Here is a 22,818-nt window from a genome sequence, read left to right as displayed (position 1 = left end):
ATCATGAGGGAGGAAAATGATATGGATATACTGAAGCAACATCTCAAGACATCAGTCAGGAAGTTAAAGCTTGGTCACAAATGGGTCTTCCAAATGCACAATGACCCCAAGCATACTTCCAAAGTTGGGGCAAAATGGCTTAAGGACAACAATGTCAAGGTATTGGAGGGGCCATCATAAAGCCCTGACCTCAATCCCATAGAAAATGTGGGGGCAGAACTGAAAAAGCATGTGCAAGCAAGGAGGCCTTCAAGCCTGACTCAGTTACACCAGCTCTGTCAGGAGGAATGGGCCAAATTCGCCCAGCTTATTGTGGGAAGCTTGTGGAAGGCTACCCGAAACTCTTGACCCAAGTTAAACAATTTAAAGGCAATGCTACCAAATACTAATTGAGTGTATATAAACTTCTGACCCACTGGAAATGTGATGAAAGAAAAGAAGCTGAAATAAATCATTCTCTCTACTATTATTCTGACATTTCACATTCTTAAAATAAAGTGGTGATCCTAACTGTCCTAAAACAGGGAATTTTTACTAGGATTAAATGTCAGGAATTGTGAAAAACTGAGTTTAAATGTATTTGGCTAAGGTGTATGTAAACTTCCAACTTCATCTGTAAGTGAGATAAGGAAACATTTGTTATTTAAAATGTTTTATTTGACCCCTTATTTTTGGCACTAAACAGTCTCCGTATACACTTCCATACATTTTTTTACTTGTACTGGGGTACCTTCAGACCAGTCCATTATAATCTCACCTTTCCACAGAGGGATCATATTAGTGTGTAGCCCAAATTGTTTGGACGCTACAGACAGAAATTGGTAGATCGGCTGTACCGACTTCAGAGGAGTCCCAACATGCTTGTGGGAATCATAGAGCAAAACGTAAAAGACCATTGTGTTCGTGAGAGTCTCATATTTGCACAGAGTCTGATCTTTTCATAGTAGTTTGTAGGCCAAACCGTTCAGACGCTACAGGCGATTTTGTGAGAAGACAGATTTTTGGGATGTCTGAAGGTCTGACAAACACTGCTCAAGCTCTGTCACCTTTCATGGCAGATGCGGAAGTACGACATCGGCGGATGAGGTAGATTGAGATGCATCCAACGCAAAAAATAGATATACTATAGATACAAAAGTATGTGGACACCCCTTTAAATTAGTGGATTCGGCTATTTCAGCCACACCCATTGCTGACAGGTGTATAAAATCAAGCACACAGCCATGCAATCTCCAAAGACAAACATTGGCAGTAGAATGGCCTTACTGAAGAGACTTTCAACGTGGCAAAGTCATAGGATGCCAACTTTCCAACAAGTCAGTTCGTCAGATTTCTGCCGTGCTAGAGCTGCCCGGGTCAACTGTAAGTGCTGTTACTGTGAGGTGGAAACGCAACAACGGCTCAGCCACAAAGTGGTAGGCCACAGAAGCTCACAGATTGGGACTGCCGAGCGCTGAAGTGCGTAGCGCGTAAAAATCATCTGTCCTCGGTTGTTTGCAACACTCACTACTGAGTTCCAAACTGCCTCTGGAAGCAAAGTCAGCATAAGAACTGTTTGGGAGCTTCATGAAATGGGTTTCCATGGCCAAGCAGTCGCACAGAAGCCTAAGATAACCATGCATAAGGTCAAGCATCGGCTGGAGTGGTGTAAATCTTGCCACCAGTGGAAACGCTCTCTCTGGAATGCGTTTCTGAATCACTCTTCACCATCTGGCAGTTCGACGGACAAATCTGGGTTGGGCGGATGCCAGGAGAACGCTACCTGTGCCAATGCATAGTGCCAACTGTAAAGTTTGGTGGAGGAGGAATAATGGTCTGGTGCGGTTTTTCATGGTTCGGGTTAGGCCCCTTAGTTCCAGTGAAGGTAAATCTTAAATCACAGCATACAATGACATTCCAGATGATGCTGTGCTTCCAACTTCGTGGCAACAGTTTGGGGAAGACCCTTTCCTGTTTCAGCAGGACAATGCCCCGTGCACCAACCGAGGTCCATACAGAAATGGTTTATCGAGATCGGTGTGGAAGAACTCGACTGGCCTGCACAGAGCCTTGACCTCAACCCCATTGAACCCCTTTGAGATGAATTGGAACATTGACTGTGAGCTAGGCCAAATCGCCCAACATCAGTGCCCGACCTCACTAATGCTCGTGACTGAATGGAAGCAAGTCCCTGCAGCAATGTTCCAACATCTTGTGGAAAGCCTTCCCAGAAGAGTGGAGGCAGCCATGGATGGACCAACTCCATATGTGTGTAGGCCAGCCCATGATTTTGTAATGAGATGTTCGACAAGCAGTTGTACACATACTTTTGGTCATGTAGTGTATCTCTAGCTTAAACTGCTGGATTTTTATGGGGATTTTTTAATTTTGCTAATTCAATTTCGGCGGGGGCGCAGGCATCGACTCTACGACACTATTATTGCGAACAGAGTGAGCACCTGCAATTAATTATGTTTTACTCCTGAAATGATTTAGGCTTGCCTTAAAAATGGGTTTGAAGACTTATTGACTCAATACATTTCAGCTTTTCATTTTGTATTCATTTGTAAACATTTCAAAAAACACAATTCCATTTGGCCATTATGGGGTATAGTGTGTAGGCAAGTGTCACAAAATCTCAATTTAATCCATTTAAAATGCATGCTGTAACACAACAAAATGTTGTTATCATCTATGCATAGTCACTTTAATAACTCTACCTACATGTACATATTACCTCAATTACCTCGACTAATCGGTGCCCACGCACATTGACTCTGTACCGGTACCTCCCTGTATATAGTCTCACTATTGTTATTTTACTGCTGCTCTTTAATTACTTGTTGCTTTTATTTATTCTTTTTATTCTTATTTTTTAAATTTAATTTAAACTGCATTGTTGGTTAGGGGCTCGTAAGTAAGCATTTCACTGTAAGGTGTTTTACCTGTTGTATTCGGTGCATGTTGACTAATATAATTTGATTTGATTTGAAAAGATCAGAGGGTTTGAATACTTTCTGAAGGCAAATATTATGAATATGAAAATATGAAACATCTCATGATAGGGCTTGAAATGACTGAAACGCTTTCTAAATATATTAACAATCAAATTATAAACAACTTACTATAAAATATCACCTTTTTTATAACTGTAAAATAGAAATGATTATACTTTGTCACAGTACAATATTGGCACTACTTCATATAACAAGATGACAGAGAATTTTCTTCTAAACATTCACTGAGCGGGGCAGAGATACCATTCAAATGTGTTAACTTCAGCTTGAAGAACTAAATGATTTTGTCCGTCTGTGACCGAGAGAAAATGGTATTGTTTTAATTCTATACAATTATTTAGTATTTTTCAATTTTGAGAGCTCTAAATCTGGCTGAGAATATCACAGCAAGATGAAACCACAACGGTTGGTTTTGCTAGACTGTCACCTTTCATACAGTATGCCATCTCCCAGGCTGGGTGACAAGAGTTCAGAGGAAGAACAAATCAATTATTTGTCTGGATAGGCCAGAAAATGTGACACATCACTCCCTATGCAAATGTAGGGTCTGAAACCTGACATTTCAAGTCATCTCCGCTGAGAGCGTGGAAGCGGGGCAAAAGAAGAGGAACAGCAGAGGGGCTAAGAATCTTGGAGATGGGGAAAGGGACGTTAAAACGGGGGGGGGGGGGGGGGGGGGGGGGGGGGTTTGCTGGACTTCACCCAGAGGGGCAGATCCCAAGTGGACAGCCATACCCTCTGCCCGAGACGATACCAGGGAGCCAGGGTCCGGTGGCGGTCCGTCTGTCATCGATACCTGGAGGTGGTCTAGAGAAGAGCTGACGAGCTCTCTTCCAGGTCCGGCGACAGCGACGGATAAACATCTGGGCAGAGGGTATGCCGACCTCTTCCTCTTGCTCCGGGAAGAGCGGGGGCTGATATCCCAGGTAACATTCAAAAGGCAAGAGACCAGTGGCAGAGCAGGGGAGGGTGTTGCGGGCGTACTCAACCCATACTAGTTGCTGGCTCCAGGTGGTGGGGTTGGCGGAGACCAGGCAGCGAAAAGTCATCTCCAGGGAAGACCAGTGACGAAGTCCAGGGATATGTGTGACCAGAGACGGTGAGGGACAGGAAGTGGTTGAAGGAGACCAGCCGGAGCTTGCCGATGAGTTTTATTCTGCGCACAGATCGTGCAGGCGGCGATGAATGCGTAGACGTCAGGGACCATGGTAGGCCACCAAAAGCATTTTAAGTTCAGTCATTACATAATAAAATACTGGTACGGGATACACAAGCATAACAGTTTTTGGTCATCTTAGAAAGATTTTAAATTACAGGGAACCTAATTCTGTGTATCATGACTCATCCAAACAATGTGAATAGAGCAACATAATACGCTCTATTCATAACCTAAAACTCACCTCACTACTGTCATGGTTGTGTGACAGGTTCATAGACTTAAGAAAACATTTCTGTCCATCCTTTACCCTACATTTGATAGTAATTGGGCACCCTTTTTGAACATACAGCAAGTAGAAAAACATGCCTAGTTGACTAGTGTAAACATCAGGAGCTATCATGTACAGTATGGAAATTGTCAAATTTGGGCTTGAATGTTGGCTGCATGATTCATATCCAAGTCAATACCAGAACTATCAACACCCAGACCAGACCCTGTGTATCGAGACCAAGACTCGGCTCAAATAAAGACAGAAACCATGAGAGAAATATTACATATCTGGTTCATATACTGTGCATATAGCTTATGATAACATTCATCAATATATTTCTATCTAATGAAACCATAGAAACCCTTACAGTATAACATGCTTTTGCTCATGGGTGTGCCCCTTTCTGTCCAATTAGGTCATTTCTGGATAACATTTCTGTCTGTTTGGAGGATCCCGTTTGGCTCAAGACCACACCCAGAGGGAAAATGTCCATAAAGCCATAAATGTGGCAATAACAAGATTAAGGCCTAGAGGTTCTTTGGTTACCTACCTTGTGTCGGGCCGAGAACAATTCTATTCTGAAGTAAATTTCCGTCTTCCATGGATGGAGGCGAAATCAATTTCTGCATACTTTATTTCTGGGTTCAATTACTTTTCGTGCACCTTTGACTTGTTGCAGCTATTGACCTAGTGTTAAGCCTACACCTGCACATTGTGCTCTCTTTGATCATTTTACAAACTCCAGCATGTCCTGAAGTGTCACATTGTTCATATAGGAAAATAATGGTTAATGGGGCAATCCCTTTTATAATGTTTTTTTTCCTGCAGAAGCGCACAGGGGTTCGCATTTTTTTTTTTGTGCTGGCAGGCTGGAGAGTTCACATGAGCACAAGAGCTAGGTTAATTGACAAATAGTGGTCGTACAACCTGGACTCACAGGTAAAATAGTAAAAGTAAATCCAGGACACTCCAATTAGTATGATATGTTACGTTTCATATGGTACAGTATGTATTAATTTGTGGATGTCCATCATGCATTTTGTGTGATATGTTAGGAATTACAATTCCTATGATATGTTCCCAAATTACAATTTGCACAAAATGGTATGAATTTGCTGAAGATATATGTTACGAATTCCAATTTGTTGTGACAAACACTAATGTTCGCTAGGTGGCTAATGGGCTAGGGGTAAAGGGTTAAGGTTAGGGTTAGGAGTTGTGTTAAAGGGTTAGGGGATGGGTTAGCATACATGCTAAGTAGTTACAAAGTAGCTTAAAGGTAGTAGGGCTAAGTAGTTGCAAATTAGCTAAAATGCTAATGTGATTTCTTGGTTTGTGTTATATGCCCACTGATCCATTCATCTACCCCAACCAAACACCCTCCTTTAATTATTGGTCTTAAGTAACCTCCTGACTTATGCAACCATACCAAAAGTAACACATCATACACATTTGAGTGTCCCAGATGTATGTTTACTATGTTACGTCTAGTCTATGAGACCAGGCTGGGTTGTATGGTTGATTTTCCCCAAAGCATCAACATGTGCACACATTTTTTATCTCAAAACAATCGTTATTATAATGGGGATGATGACACATCTAGCTAACGTTAACACATCTAGCTATCTGTCTAGCTAGTTACTTTACATCTTACAACACTCCCTCAAACCTATGTGAATGTATGTGTACTGTTATTAACTACAGCTAATAAAAGATCATTGCATTGCATGAGAGCTGCATCTGTGTATGTGCCTGCGTTTTTGCTTCCCATAGAACAGTCCGTCCTGGTTGTAATATAGTTAGTTGACACAACACATGAGACGGTCTAACTTAACCATCTTTGACAACACTGCCATGCATGCAAAGCTAGCTAGCATTCTCTTTGATAACTGGTGAACCTTGCTAGCTAACTTAGCTTGCTCATCAAACAGTATTTTCGTTGCTATTTCTGCACGATGACACTTAGAGCCTTGAATCTCAGAGGGACTTCACTGTCACCACTGATCATCTAGCTAGTTACGTTAGCCAGCAGGTTTACATTAGTTTCCATTGGTCTAGAGCTTGCTAGGATAGCAAGCTAGCTAATGCTTTCTGATTAGCATCGCTAACATGCTACACAATAGTCATGGGTACACAAAATCAAGCAAATGGTACTGAACTCATGACAAAATCATGTTTTAACATTGTAGTGGCTATTGATGTTATGGTTGTTGTTTACTGCTTCGTAACATTGCGAATAACATCTTTTTGGCATTTAACTATGTATCTAATCCAGTTTCAGCATGAGAAAATTACTGCAAGAAAATTTTTAAAGAACTAAAGGTCCGGTCCCAGATTAGGAGCCACTCCCAGTTAAATACTGTTAAATAAATTATTAAACATCATGTCTGACATAGCCTTAATTTCACATTACATGTCTTGAAGACATACAGAAAATGTCTCAAGACATAGCACTATTTCACATTAGTGTCTTGAGACATGTCTTGAAGACAAACAAAATGTCTCAAAACATGGCATTGAGTGTCTTGAGACACGGGCTGTGTCTCAAGAGATGTTTTTAAAATGTGTCTTAAGATGTCTTGAGACATGTAAACTCAGCAAAAGAAGAAACATCCCTTTTTCAGGACGCTGTCTTTCAAAGATAATTCGTAAAAATCCAAAAATAACTTCACAGATCTTCATTGTTAGGTTCCCCAGTTTCTGTGTTTTGGGTTTGTTTGTGTATATGTATGTGTATTTCAGGAAATGGCTTCCTGGATTCGAAGCAGCTGATTGGTCGGCCCCATCAATGATTGGAGGTCTGATCCCGCCCTCTCGTTGGGGGATACAGCTGTCGGCAATTACAAACTCCTTCTGCAGCTGGATATAAGCCAGTGTTCCCTTTGTTATGGGAGAGCGCTTCTGGGTACGTCCTGTATTGTTTGTTTATCAGCTAGAGCGTCTGGGTATGTCATGTGTTTTGTTGTTGGTCTGTATATTTTTGTAAAGTATTTTGTAGTCGGTCCTGCTGACGTTTGTGTATGCCATAGGACATTGTTTTTAATTAGTGAAATTGTTCACTTTAAGTTTGTATTATTCTGTTTCATTTGTTCCCAGGGGGGAAGGCACCTTGGGAGTGCTTAGGCAAGAGGCCTGCGGGCATACATATAGCCGTAGTATGTACTATGTCTATGCACACTAGGTAAGACCTGGGCGGACCATCCCCTGTATTTTGGTTAGTGTGCCAGTTGGTGCTAGTTAGGTAAGTTGTGGGTAGGAGAGGGGGCTCTAACTTTTACTTTCTTTTCTTTGGTTCCATCCAGCCTCTTTTCCCCAAATTACCATGTGAAGGAAATAAATTCCCTGTTAACGGTAATATATTCTGCCTCTGTCATCCTTACCTGCACCTGCAGTCACATACCTCTTTCACTCCATGGGGAGTTGAGTGTAGCAGAGTGTTGCATTCCCTCCAAGAGGTGTACATATCACACATTTTCCCATGCTTGTTCAATGAACCATAAACAATTAATTAACATGCACCTGTGGAACAGCTTACAGACGGTAGGCAATTAAGGTCACAGTTATGACAACTTAGAACCCTAAAGAGGCCTTCCTACTGACAATGAAAAACACCAAAAGAAAGATGTCCCTGCTCATCTGCGTGAACATGCCTTAGGCATGCTGCAAGGAGGCGTGAGGACGGCAGATGTGGCCAGGGCAATAAATTGCAATGTCCATACTGTGAGATGCCTAAGACAGAGCTACAGGACGGACAGCTTATTGTCCTCGCAGTGGCAGACCACATGTAACAACACCTGCACAGGATCGGTACATCACACCTGCTGGACAGGTACAGAATGGCAACAACTGCCTGAGTTACACAAGGAATGCACAATTCCTCCGTCAGTAAGCTGAGAGGCTGGACTGAGGGCTTGTAGGCCTGTAGTAAGGCAGGTCCTCCCCAGACATCACCGGCAACAATGTCACCTATGGGCACAAACCACCCGTCACTGGATCAGACAGGACTGGCAAAAAGTGCTCTTCTCTGACGAGTCACGGTTTTGTCTCACCAGGGGTGATGGTTGGATTCGCGTTGAAGGAATGAGCGTTACACTGAGGCCTGTACTCTGGAGCGGGATCGATTTGGAGGTGGAGGGTCCGTCATGGTCTGGGGCGGTGTGTCACAGCATCATCGGACTGAGCTTGTTGTCATTACAGGGAAGACATCCTCCCTCGTGATACCCTTCCTGCAGGCTCATCCTGACATGATCCTCCAGCATGACAATGCCACCAACCATTCTGCTCGTTCTGTGCGTGATTTCCTGCAAGACAGGAATGTCAGTGTTCTGCCATGGCCAGCGAAGAGCCCGGATCTCAATCCCATTGAACACGTCTGGGACCTGTTGGATCAAGAGGGTGAGGGCTAGGGTCATTCCCCCCCAGAAATGTCCCGGAACTTGCAGGTGTCTTGGTGGAAGAGTGGGGTAACATCTCACAGCAAGAACTGGCAAATCTGGTGCAGTCCATGAGGAGGAGATGCACTGCAGTACTTAATGCAGCTGGTGACCACACCAGATACTGACTGTTACTTTTGATTTTAACCCCCCCCTTTGTTCAGGGACACATTATTCCATTTGTTAGTCACATGTCTATGGAACTTGTTCAGTTTCTCATTTGTTAAATCTTATTATGTTCATACAAATATTTACACATGTTAAGTTTGTGTTTATTTTCAGCAGTTGATAGTGAGAGGATGTTTCTTTTTTGCTGAGTTTACAATCAAATATATTATAAACCCATAAGCTCAAACATCACCATTGTTATTTAAAGTTTTCAAAAGTAGAGCACTCTCAGTACAAAACAAAATGTGTGATAATGAGAAATTTGCTGTGCCACGCATTCTCATAATGTTATTATGTTTTTCTAATGGATTTATTTTCTCATGCCCCAGAGTTCTCCAGTAAACATCCAAAGATCCCTAAACTCTATGGAAGCAAGATATGAAGAACCAGAGACTCTCGCTAAAGCTGAGGCCATCATTTCGAGAGGCATCTCCTCTCCATAATAAAAAACAACATTGTTCTTTATTGAAATTCCTTACATTGTGAAAGGTAAGAAGTCAAATGTGTTACAATTTGTAAAATTCTATATTTTTTTGTAACCTAAAATATTATATTAAAATACATGTGAAAAACTTAGTATCAGTAGACTTCCTGACGTTATTCTCACAGAGCATATAATTAAGTGTTGCAAAGTCATTATTTAACTCTACCTTTAAAAATATTGAGTAGGATGTATTTTTCATGGATATGTGCGTAGCAGACAAGAGCATAAGGTATACAGTTTCCTCTGGGGAATATGGAAGTTATTCTATATATTGTTTATCCCTCCCTGGGCAGAATGAGGCACTGGCTGAGGTTCCTCATGGGCCACAGGAGGAAAGCCTGTGTTTCGAGGGCTGCGTGTATCTGTGTCATGGCCAGGACAGAGGTGGGGTATTAGAGCACTCTGCATTCAGTGCAACACAGACAGGCCTCGAGGCTCACAACGCCTCTCACTTTTCCAGGTACAACAGTTCAGTGGTCACAACTCGCCAACTGTACCAGCCTCCCTAAGAGAATAGGGGAACGTTTGGAATGGAGTCAGATATTCCCTCAATAAATATGTAAGGAAATGTCATTCCCCAATGTTCTTTTCTTTAAACATCTTACAGCTTGAAATAGTTTACTCTTATGTAATGAGCTCTTTGTGGTTGCAGAATTGAATATGTGTCTAAAAGTAATTATACAGATCCTTATCGTGAATACCAACCCTTATAAGAGTATCCTGTCAGACTGCTTGGGTTCCTTCAGTCTTGTACATGTTCATCCATTAGGTGGCAGTAAGCAACCACTTTGTTGGTCACAGTAGGAGGCGATGTACATCTATTGTCACTACTGAACCAACCATGCAGTCCTGCAAAGCAGTCCTTCTCACCTCAAAATCATGTATTATGAGTTTCAAGACTACAGACAGCAACCTAAATTGTCATGATGATACTTCTGGGGTGGCTTCCACTTGGACAAAGCATTTCTACACTTCTGACCATGATTGAAATTGTCTGAGCTGCCACATTGTTCACTCAGAGGGTTGGACATGGTGGTATTTAGTATAGACAAATACTGGTACTGTGCCATTGTGGACTCGATGGACAGACACACTTGCTAAGAGGCATCACTTTTCACGCAATTTTTTTTTCTAAATTGATGTATGATGCAAAGGGATATAATGTCCAGAGTTCAGCTTCAGAAACAGAAAATGTATTTTAGTAAGTAAAAGTAAATTGAGGACAACTCAAAGCTATTCTTACAAGCAATTGATTGAAACATTATAATCCTGAAATGTTAAAGTATTGAAACATTAATACAATTCTTAAATGGACACTGCCCTCTTTGTTTGTTTCAGAAACATTATGGCGGTTTTTCAATCAATTTACCTGCAATGATCGACTTGCATTGTTATTACAGTATTATTAGCCTACACAGTCATCTTCCCCCTTACCTTATTTTTCAGTTGGCTAAATAAAAATAGAGTCCTTACTTTTGTTTTATAGAATCATTGTATGGAGAGCTTTTCTATTCACAATCATCAAGTACCAGACAGTGAAAGACTGTTGTTCACTATGCTAATGTGGTTGCAGTACTGACAACATTGTGTTCCATTGACTGGGTCTGAATATGAATGCATGAGTATTTGAGAGTGTGGGGCTTGTAAGATACCTTTGTTTTTATTGAGTATATCTCATAATTATTGAACGGAGGTCATGAACTATAAACTTTTTTATTTAACTCAATAATTCTACATAAATAAATACTATGTATATCTGTCTACACTGTAAAACGTAATTAGTTCTAACTAAAAATGTTTGTGGAAAGCGATTGCCTAGAACCATTCGAGCAACCCAACTCAAAATATTCCTTATGGTTATCTTTTTAAGTTGTAATTACATAACATTTTTTGTTTTAACTTTTGTACACTAATTTGCATTATGTATTCTGAATTATAACGATTGAAGTTACTTGAACATTAATATTTGTCTAAAACATACACATTTAGGGTCCCTTCTACTTAAATTATTAACCTTCATTACTAATTTTCTTCAAGTATTGTAAATTTGTGAAGAAGTCAAGTAAGCATTTGTGATTAGTATTTTTCAGTGGCCGTGTCTTAATGTTTAACATTGTTTTATGTATTTGACGATTTGTAATTTGAACTCACCTTGCAGGCATTGTTGAGCACAGTGCTCACTCCTCAAGCAGTAATTGGAGGTAGAGCTGTAAGCATTGTAGGATCCTGCAATATCCTCTGTCATTAAAAGTGGTGCACATTCTTGTTGATAGACAAGCCACTATCTCATTATTGAACGTCAACTTTTCCAACGGTTTTGATATCCGTTCATCATGATCCATTACACCTCATAGCGCAACAAACTGTTTAATACTATTTTAGAAATATAGTTATCTTTCTTCAAACATGCATACAACATTGAGTAAAAGTATCATAAAGTCAAAAAAAATGTATTTACCCACAGTCCTCTATTAAAACGAGGGAAGTTGTTGCAAGAACATAACATTATTAAGTATTCATAATTTGCGTATCAGCACAACAAAAATAAATCAAGTGTGTTTTACTCAAATATTAATGTGTCTAACTAATACTTTACTTATAATGATAAAGACGCAAAACAATAGAATTAAGTAAGAACAACTTTTTGAATAAATGTTAAATTGACTTTAAACTATTAAATAATCCTAACTTGCAAAAATGTTATAACTTTAGATTAGCAGAACAAAGATAAATAAAGTTATAGTTATATTTGTTAACATTCCTCACAAAAAATTAAGTGCTAACATTTTTTATTGACATCTGAGTACCACTTATATGATTTGATTTCTACAGACAGTTGGAGATGTTTGAGTAGCCACGACTACTCATTATTTAATGAGTTAGGGAGTTATAGTAAGGTTTACAATGTAGCACTTGTTTTCTCTTTGAAATCAATAGTTAAATAGTTGCCTGACTTTAGAGTTCTGTGAATGAACAACTATACAGGACAATAAAATATTAATTTCACTTACATTCAAAGCTAATAATCTTAGTGGGATGTCTGCGGTTGAAAAGCGCACACGAAAAGCGCATGGACAAATTTGCCTGTTTGCTCCCTGACGCTGCCCTGCGACCTCTAGACCTTGTGTTGGCGAGTGACGTACTCAGAGTTGCTAATTTCTCAGAACATTCGACCCACACTCAAGGCATCACTGTTGGGGTCCAGAACAGGAGAGCGTGGATTGGGTAGATAGATGCACACGGCGCAGCTTGAGTACTGATGCATACGTTGCTGAAGGAAGGAATTTAAATGGTCCTATTTAAAACAATTTTCTGCAATACATCTGATTATACAGATTATACTACTCAGTGGACATGTCATCACCTTCAGGTCAGAAACCAGCTCTCAAGACAGCGGGTTCAGGGCAAAGCAGGTTTCAGGTGACAGAGGTAACGGAGTTAGGACCCGTCACATCTGGAGAGCGCACGTCAGGAGGGACTGATGGAACTACGGGTATGGCTGGTAGTAAGGGGTCGGCAGGTGGAGAGGAGTCCAAAGGGAGATTTAGCGTAGTCAAGTTTCTTGATTCAGGTGGAATAGGGACGGACGCATCTGATGTGGCTCAGAATGGTGACACTGTCAGGAGCACGGGCAGCCATCGTTCGTCCGCAAGCGGTCATACTAACATTTCAGATACCCACTCAAATACGTATTATATGCGAACATTTGGCCATAACACAATTGATGCTGTCCCAAACATCGATTTCTACCGACAAACAGAAGCGCCTCTTGGAGATAAGTTGATACGGCCAACTCTTTCGGAGCTACACGATGAGCTTGACAAGGTATGTAACCTGCTACCACCTTCTGTTTTGACGCGCCACTACATCGCTATTTACCAGACAGGTGGGGATTGATAGCGCACGCCTCGAGATAGCCTATATTGGTGTCAAGTGTATAAAAAAGTCTAAAAACACGGGGGTATTTTGTGTAGATGGGTGAGAAAAATGATGAGTTCAGGGTGTAACACAACAAAATATGGAATAGGTCAAGGGGTATGAATACTTTCTGAAAGCACTGTATGTAAATCTATAGTTCATCCTTACATTCAGCCTTAGTGACACTGTACCACAGGAACAGACTGGGACCTAAAATCAACCTGTGCATTTATAACACACTGGCCCATTTTTTCCTAGAGGCCCCCACCCGGCCCATTGTTTTCCATGAGGCCCCTCGTTATTACCCAAATAATAGTCATTCTGCACCAAAAAAATATACATTTAGACAGACACACAAAAAAATTGCCAGAACGCCCTATGGCCAGTCCATCGATGCTGTATCACAACTGCCAGTGTAATGTGTCTATGCTAAGCTGAAGTAACCTCGTCTGTCACAATCACAGCATTCCCTTCCACAGGGACATTTCTTCTCCTTTGCAGTCCTTTGAATGGACAGCGTGACATCAGGGGCATGACCCACACATTTTGCTCAGACAATGCTCTCTCTGACCATGCCCAAACCCTGATCACCGGCTACTCTTGGCAACTGACAGCCTTTGCAGCCACCAACAAACAATGCTGCCGTGGTTCTCTCTCCCTTCCCTGTACTCAATGGTCCAGTGTCCCAGTCTCTGGTCTCTAACACTTTATAGCCACGCTATCCTGTTGGATCACTCACATGCCTCTCATGGGGGCAGGTCACTAGTAATGGAGGACAGAGTAGATACATCAGTCCAGCCCACAGGCCGAAATATTGTAACATCTATTCAAACCACAGGTTCTAGGCCTTCTATATTTAATATTCTAGATATTACACAATGTTTATGTATACAGTAGAAGTCGGAAGTTTACATACACTTAGGTTGGAGTCATTAAAACTCGTTTTTCAACCACTCCTCAAATGTCTTGTTAACAAACTGTAGTTTTGGCAAGTCGGTTAGGACATCTACTTTGTGAATGACACAAGTAATTTTTCCAACAATGTTTTTTTCAAGGCCTACCTTCAAACCCAGTGCCTCTTTGCTTGACATCATGGGAAAATCAAAAGAAATCAGCCAAGACCTCAGAAAACATTTTTTAGACCTCCACAAGTCTGGTTCATCCTTGGGAGCAATTTCCAAACATCTGAAGGTACCACGATCATCTGTACAAACTATAGTGCGCAAGCATAAACACCAAGGGACCACGCAGCCGTCATACCACTCAGGAAGGAGACGCGTTCTGTCTCCTAGAGATGAACGTACTTGGGTGCGAAAAGTGCAAATCAATCTCAGAACAACAGCAAAGGACCTTGTGAAGATGCTGGAGAAAACAGGTACAAAAGTATCTATATCCACAGTAAAACGAGACCTATATCGACATAACCTGAAAGGCCGCTCAGCAAGGAAGAAGCCACTGCTCCAAAACCGCCATAAAAAAAGACAGACTACGGTTTGCAACTGCACATGGGGACAAAGATTGTACTTTTTGGAGAAATGTCCTCTGGTCTGATGAAACAAAAATAGAATTGTTTGGCCATAATGACCATCGTTATGTTTGGAGGAAAAAGGGGGATGCTTGCAAGCCGAAGAACACCATCCCAACCGTGAAGCACGGGGGTGGCAGCATCATGTTGTGGGGGTGCTTTGCTGCAGGAGGGACTGGTGCACTTCACAAAATAGATGGCATCATGAGGCAGGAGATTTATGTGGATATATTGAAGCAACATCTCATTACATCAGTCAGGAAGTTAAAGCTTACACCACCTCTGTCAGGAGGAATGGGCCAAAATTCACCCAACTTATTGTGGGAAGCTTGTGGAAGGCTACCCAAAATATTTGACCCAAGTTAAACAATTTAAAGGCAATGCTACCAAATACTAATTGAGTGTATGTAAACTTCTGACCCACTGGGAATGTGATGAAAGAAGTAAAAGCTGAAATAAATCATTCTCTCTACTATTATTCTGACATTTCACAATCTTAAAATAAAGTGGTGATCCTAACTGACCTAAGACAAGGAATTTTTACAAGGATTAAATGTCAGGAATTGTGAAAAACTGAGTTTAAATGTATTTGGCTAAGGTCTATGTAAACTTCCGACTTCAACTGTACATGCATACCTGCATGTCAAAGGTTCCATTTCCATTTGCAGAGGAAACAAAAACTTCCCAAGCTTCCCAAGGCCTCCCACTCCTCTTTCTATTCTGGTTAGAGACAGTTTGCGCTGTTCTTTGAAGGGAGTAGTATACAGAGTTGTATGAGATCTTCAGTTTCTTGGCAATTTCTCGCATGGAATAGCCTTCATTTCTCAGAACAAGAATAAACTGACAAGTTTCATAAGAAAGTTCTTTGTTTCCGGCAATTTTGAGCCTGTAATCTAACCCACAAATGTTGATGCTCCAGATACTCAACCAGTCTAAAGAAGGCCAGTTTTATTGTTTCTTTAATCAGAAGAACAGTTTTCAGCTGTGCTAACATAATTACAAAAAGGTTTTCTCATGATCAATTAGCCTTTAAAATGATCAACTTGGCTAACACAACGTGCCATTGGAACACAGGAGTTATGGTTGCTGATAATGGGCTTCTGTACGCATATGTAGATATTCCATAAAAAAATCTGCAGTTTCCAGCTACAATGGTCATTTACAACATTAACAACGTCTACACTGTATTTCTGATACATTTTATGTTTATTTTAATGGACAAAAAATGTGATTTTCTTTCAAAAACAAGGGCATTTCTAAGTGACCCCAAATTTGAAACGTGTAATATCTGAAAATGTAGCTAGCTAACGCTAGACTATCTTACGTGTATACATCATCATGCATGATGGACGCATCTCCCTGTCAAGAATGCCATATCACGGTTGCCGTTAGTTTGAAGATGTAATCTGGAGACAGGTGTTTTCTCCATCTATTTAACTATCATACTCTAATTCCATTGATTTCAAAACTTGATCCTCCAGAAAGTGGAGAGCAACACTTATGCAGGTCCACTACACAATAAAAAAATGTTTTAAAGCCGCGTTCGACAGGATTACCAACACAGACTGATGAGCTCAAAATAATAGACAGAAGCCTTCTATGGCAGATCAATCTGAACTCATTTCTCGGCATGTCCAGGCCACTCAATATCTTAGCCAATCATGGCTAGTGGGAAGGTTGCAAACTTTTTCTGTGGCTTAACCAACAAGGCTCGTAATTTAACAATTATGTTCGTATTTACAGATGGCATACAAGTTTGTTATGAAGGCACATGAAAGTTCACATGTTCGAGAAGGCATTTCTACCAAAAAACGCATTTTGATCAAAAAAATATTTTAGACCTTCAAACGGCTCTAGTTTCATAAATCGGGTCACATATGCAGCGAACGCAGACTCGGAAACGTTGCCTTTAAGATGATCATAGGCGATCGGATTGAATCTAGTCCTTAATGTTTGTCAGCATTTGTTATGTGTGGTATTTTTCAGGAGCCGTTGGATGAGGATGGCTTTCCTATTGGGGAGGAGTCTACTCTTGCTGAGGAGGCTGCAGCCAAAGAAGGAACAAAGGAACAAGCAAAGGGAGGAACCATCAAGTTTGGCTGGGTCAAAGGTGTCCTGGTTAGTGTGACCAGAACTGGGTCTGGGATCTAAACATTTTGTTGTCTCTGGCTTAAACATCACGTTTTTTTATTTTAGAACTATTCAAACTCTACCATGTTCTCCTTATTGCTCTGTGATGAATCATTGAATTGCACATCAATGTAAATCCATCAAAGACATCCAACACAAATCTTAAAACAAGCTTTCAAATTAATGGTTTCCCCCCACTATAGAAGTATGTGTCGGTAACATGAATGTTGTCACCTGTGTGTCTGTGTTTTCAGATACGTTGCATGTTGAACATCTGGGGTGTGATGCTCTTTATTCGCATGTCGTGGATCGTGGGACAGGCAGGCATTGGTACGTAGGTGATGACTCATGTTCAATCAAGACCAAAATATTTAAGGTTTCAAACGTCATAGTATTGCTTGAGCATTGGGCGTGTTAGTTTTGCATCACCAAAACCCCTTTCAGGGTTTGTTCATTTTAGACCATTCCATTGGTCTTAAAGTGAAATCTCCACCCACCTGGGGCACCAGGTGACACAAAATAAACGCACCCCTTGTTGTAAAGTTTGTTATCATAAAATTATATACTTGAAGGTATATTATTATTATGCTTTTTGACCAAGTGGGCCTAGTAACATGGTCTATAACTAGGGCACAGAGTTTTTCCAGGTCAGGTAAAACAAATTCCTACAGACCTTTGTCACAATCGATTTTACCTGTAAGCATGATGAGAAAGTTATCTACTAAAAGATAATTTGCTCATCTTTTTTAACAGGTCTGACATGTGTTATTATTCTGATGGCAACAGTTGTAACCACCATCACTGGACTCTCCACCTCAGCCATAGCAACCAATGGGTTTGTGCGAGGAGGTAAGGGAAAGCTTTATTCCTGATGAAATGCTAATATATTAACAATGCATTAGGATCCCGTGGCAGAATTATATAAATGAGGTATTAGAAAAGATTTTAAGGAGTATTCATTTGGTAAAGTCATTGGGATCCTTCATGATGCCGGGATTAAATCCGTAGAGCACTGTCGACAGAAGCGTCATGCCCGTGCAGAAGGGCATGTTCCCCCTCAGATTTGTCGTGTTAAAAAATATATAATTTTTTCCCATAATACTACTAGCCTCCTATCAATTTTATGAAGTTGGCTTTAGCTAACCCAGATAGGTTCCCAATCTGCCAACCTCATAACTAGTTACCAAAAGCATTTCAGCCTATCGATCAAGTTAAAGTAGCGGGCAAGGTTGGTAGACTTTCTTTTTCTAGAAAAGCAAGCAATTAAACATACTGAAAAAGACTCACATTCCTTTCAATCTTTTACCTGGATTTCCTCAGAGATGTGAGAAGCAGAGAAGCATATTTAGTACATTTTTGTAAAGAATTACTGTCAGAAGGATACAAACAGCTCAAGAGGTATGATTAGATATGCAGAAAAATAAAAAATAAATTTATATAGAACTAATCATAATGATTATGGCTCTAGATTGCAGGAAAAAGCTGTTTCAGACCTCCCCCCAGCCATCCTTACATATTTGTGCCCCCTCAGATTTTTGTGGTGCCAGACGCCCCTGGCTGTCGACACTGTGGATTTTAAAGGCAATGTTCCTGCATTTGCAGAGCTCACACTCACAATAAACGCAGAAAATGTCAGCTCAATCGGAAATTACCTTTAAAGTCAGTTATAGTGTGCTGAGCATTAACACGCTTGAATTGTGATTCTGGTCTAACCCTAGTGTGTTTCTGGTCTAACCTGTCTGTAATTCTTCATCTTATCTTAGGTGGAGCATATTACCTCATATCAAGGAGTTTGGGCCCTGAATTTGGCGGCTCCATTGGTCTCATCTTCGCCTTTGCTAATGCTGTGGCTGTGGCCATGTATGTTGTGGGCTTTGCTGAAACTGTCGTTGAGATGCTTAATGTAAGGAACATTTGATATGCCTGTATAGTGAACGTTGATTGGATCGCTGTGTGCCATGTTGACATTTTACATAGCAACAACAGTAACAGTCCTGGGTGATTGTTTCCTGATTGACAGGATGTAGATGCCCTGATGACAGATGAACTCAATGACGTCCGTATAGTGGGCACCCTCACTGTCATCCTGCTTCTGGGCATCTCAGTGGCAGGGATGGAGTGGGAGGCGAAGGTAAGACCCACAGAGCAATGCACTGTCACACATAGTTACACAAGGAAACCTTGCTTTACTTTAGACTCTTGCCGTAGTGACTTTATGGAACTTCTGGCAGATAAACGTGTTGAAACTCTGTACCACTCATGACCCAACTTTCCCTTCCAGGCCCAGATTGTGTTGTTGATCATTCTTTTGGCCGCCATCTTCAACTATTTCATCGGAACCGTCATCACCATGGAGTCAAAAGAGCCCAAAGGCTTCTTTGGCTACAAAGGTTTGTCTGATAGTTCAACTATGCACTCATTTCCATATCCCAAATTGTAATTCTCCTTCTGTTGAACATGCATTACATTAATCTAATCTCAGATCTGTTTGTGCTTTTGCCTACCTAATTGTAATTTTCAAGGAAAACATCTTTGGCAGGACTATTCCATAAGGAGTTGGCAAGAGTGCAGAAACAGACTGGCACACAGGCTAGCATTATATTTAATGGCTTACGACTGCCCCCATTGAATCAAGATGAAATTCTCACGTTGTGTTCTTTTTCATCCGAAGCGGCTATCATGATGGAGAACATGGGACCGGATTTCCGAGACGGCGAGACGTTCTTTTCCATGTTTGCCATTTTCTTTCCGGCTGCAACAGGCATCCTGGCAGGTGCCAACATCTCAGGAGACCTTACAGTAAGACCTTGGCTTCTCTCAAAGGTCCAATGCAGTGATTGTGATTGTGTTCAATTAAAACGGTCAAAAAGAAACAAAAATAGCTTCTTAGCAGATAGCAATTTCTCAACCAAGAATTTTGCAAAGACTGTCTGTGAGTGGTCTGAGTAGGGTTGCAAAGGGAGGGTATTTTACTGGAAACTTTACCAGTAAGCTCCCGGAATTTTGGTATATTTCAAGGATTTTATCTATCAAAATACTTCTAGTGGCCCTTTTTGGGTAGATTATTTTTTATTTTTTGAAATTGAACCTTGATTAAACTTATCACGTGTCTGCAATTATCTCTGGCCCTCTCTCTGGACTTATCACATGTAAAATATATGAAATAATTAAATAAGATGATTTGAATATAAAAAATAGAATGGCAAAGCTGTAAAACATTATCCTAAATATAAACCATCAACTTAGTGAATACTATTGGTGTTTGATATGAGGGTTTCAGCATTTAATATCCTTTATATTTTTTTTACTATGCCAATGTTTTTCTTGTACATTTTTTGGCGTCAAACTGGTGGCAGTTGTGGGGAAAGTAAATAGTTGGATGAGTTGCGGAGGTACAGTAATTGAAAATTGTTGTTTAGATGTTTTTTTATTAATTAGGCTATTTTCTCTTGGACCAAATGGTCTGTCTACTAGAAACTCATGGACAATATGGACACAGATATATAAAAAAAGAATACTATATATGAATACATTTGTTTTAAGTTATTCCAGTATAAATTACCAAAGTTACAATAGATTGCCATATATTTTCCCTTAATTACCAAAATTACTGAAGATTCTGGTAACATTGATAAATTACCGGTAGCTTTGCAACTCAGTGGTGGAAAAAGTACCCAATTGTCATACTTGAGTAAATGTAAAATACGTTAAAAGAAAATGACTAAAGTAAAAGTGAAAGTCACCCAGTAAAATACTACTTGAGTAAAAGTCTAAAAGTATTTGGTTTTAAATATACTTAAGTATATATATTTTTTAAAGTAAAAGTAAATAAAATTGGTAAAATGTACCTAAGTATCAAAAGTAAAAGTAAAAGTATAAATCATTTCAAAATCCTTATATTAAGCAAACCAGACTGCACCTTTTTCTTGTTTTTTTTTTTAAATTTACGGATAGCCAGGGGCACACTCCAACACTCAGACATAATTTACAAATGAAGCATTTGTGTTTAGTGAGTCCGCCAGATCAGAGGCAGTAGAGATGTCCAGGGATGTTCTCTTGATAAGTGTGTGAATTGAAAAAATGTCCTGTCCTGCTAAGAATTCAAAATGTAACAAGTACTTTTGGGTGTCAGGGAAAATGTATGGAGTAAAAAGTACATGATTTTTTTTAGGAATGTAGTGAAGTAAAAGTACAGCTACCCCAAAAAACGACTTAAGTAGTACTTTAAAGTACACTCAACCCTAGGTCTGAGTGGGGAGGAGGAAACTGAAAACTCACTGTTATTGGCAGAGGTTGGTAACGCTCTTTCTTATTGGTCAAATAACTAATTTACCGCCTGGTGTTGACACCAGGCAGGCCAAAACTCCATCACACCAAAACAGGCAAATATTTCAGGCGGTCTTTTCAAACAGCTCTTACACTAAAAGGGCATTATCATTATTTTCAAAATTTCACAGTATTATTTCAACCTCCATAGTGTGGTAATATATATGAAACAGGAAAATCACATTTTTGACTTCACTGGGCCTTTAAAGGAATACTATTGTACACTCGAAAACTACATTTTTGCATTTTGTTCATTAGTCCACTGTTAATATAATCCCTAGAAAGGGTGTATGTCAGCAGTGAAGTTTTTATGATGGAGCACTTTCAATATAGAGCAAAAACGGTCATGCGTTTTTAATGTATTCACAACTAAACATTGAGAAATATGTTGTTCTGTCCCCCTAGGATCCTCAGTCAGCCATTCCAAAGGGCACTCTTTTGGCCATCCTTATAACTGGAATTACTTATGTGGCAGTGACTGTTTCTACTGGTAATCTTTCTCTTTATAAAATTAACATGAAGTTACAGTAGCAAGACGAGTACACTGTTTAAAATTAATAAAAAATTCCACAATTAGTTAATTGAAGATTCAAGTTAATATTCGTATCCTTTCTTACAGGATCTTGTATCCTTAGAGACGCCACTGGCGATCACAATGATACCTCCAGTGTCAGTGACTTGAACTGCACGGATGCTGCCTGCACACTTGGTTATGACTTCTCGATTTGTAAGGAAGGAGGCTGCAAGTTTGGGCTTATGAACGATTTCCAAGTATGTCTGGGCCTGGGGTAATGTGTAGGATTATCTTAACATTGACATTAACATACACCTCCAATAATGGCTAACCTCACATGATGTAACAAAGTTTAGCCAGAGAGCCTACAACTTAAAGGGATAGTTCACCCAAACTACAACACTGCATATTGGTTTCCTTACCCTGTAAGCAGTTTATGGACAAGGTAAGACACCTACCTATCTTGCTTTGGTTTTGTTTACCTGGTCGCTGTCAGGAAGAAAACCAATACGTAATTTTGTCATTTAGGTGAACCGTCCCCTTTAAAATAGTCTCACGCATTATAACCCCCACCCCAATTCTGATTGTCATTCGAACTACTGGTAGAAGCAGGTCTCCTACCTCTGCTGAAAGTTGACCTCTAGTCTAGCACAATGCTCTGCTTGGATGTTTTCAGATATGCTTTTTTCCAAAAGGAATTATTCTTTAAAATAATCACCTGGCATAGAGCCTTATAAAAGAGAGGGTAACCTTACATGATCCTTTAACACCATGGTAGTTGTTTGATGTGGAGCGCTGAGAATTTGATTTGGGTTAGTGTTGGGCAATTTAGTGATAAAATGGGCAGCAAATAATTATTCTGTCTCTCATGGCAGTTCAGAAGCTGCATTTCCC

General features: G+C 40.2%; 1 protein-coding gene across 2 annotated transcripts in view; it reads left to right on the top strand.

The window, feature by feature from the left end:
* The first annotated feature begins 12,883 nt into the window (after positions 1 to 12,883).
* Positions 12,884 to 22,818, top strand: part of LOC120055684 (solute carrier family 12 member 2-like) — a 32,860-nt gene continuing 22,925 nt past the window's right edge. Inside the window, exons 1-10 of one of the 2 annotated variants that reach the window (XM_039003580.1) lie at positions 12,884 to 13,336; positions 16,941 to 17,072; positions 17,339 to 17,414; positions 17,838 to 17,933; positions 18,848 to 18,987; positions 19,105 to 19,215; positions 19,366 to 19,474; positions 19,756 to 19,883; positions 21,816 to 21,900; positions 22,030 to 22,181. In XM_039003580.1, coding sequence (XP_038859508.1) covers positions 13,007 to 13,336; positions 16,941 to 17,072; positions 17,339 to 17,414; positions 17,838 to 17,933; positions 18,848 to 18,987; positions 19,105 to 19,215; positions 19,366 to 19,474; positions 19,756 to 19,883; positions 21,816 to 21,900; positions 22,030 to 22,181 — 1,359 coding nt within the window. In that variant the 5' untranslated portion in view covers positions 12,884 to 13,006. The remainder of the gene's footprint in view (positions 13,337 to 16,940; positions 17,073 to 17,338; positions 17,415 to 17,837; positions 17,934 to 18,847; positions 18,988 to 19,104; positions 19,216 to 19,365; positions 19,475 to 19,755; positions 19,884 to 21,815; positions 21,901 to 22,029; positions 22,182 to 22,818) is intronic. The other variant, XM_039003586.1, reaches the window with a different exon arrangement.

This window comes from Salvelinus namaycush, chromosome 1 (genome assembly GCF_016432855.1).
Source record: "Salvelinus namaycush isolate Seneca chromosome 1, SaNama_1.0, whole genome shotgun sequence".
NCBI lineage: Eukaryota > Metazoa > Chordata > Actinopteri > Salmoniformes > Salmonidae > Salvelinus > Salvelinus namaycush.
The sequence above is the reverse complement of the archived record's forward strand: the minus strand, read 5'-3'. Positions and strand labels throughout refer to the sequence as shown.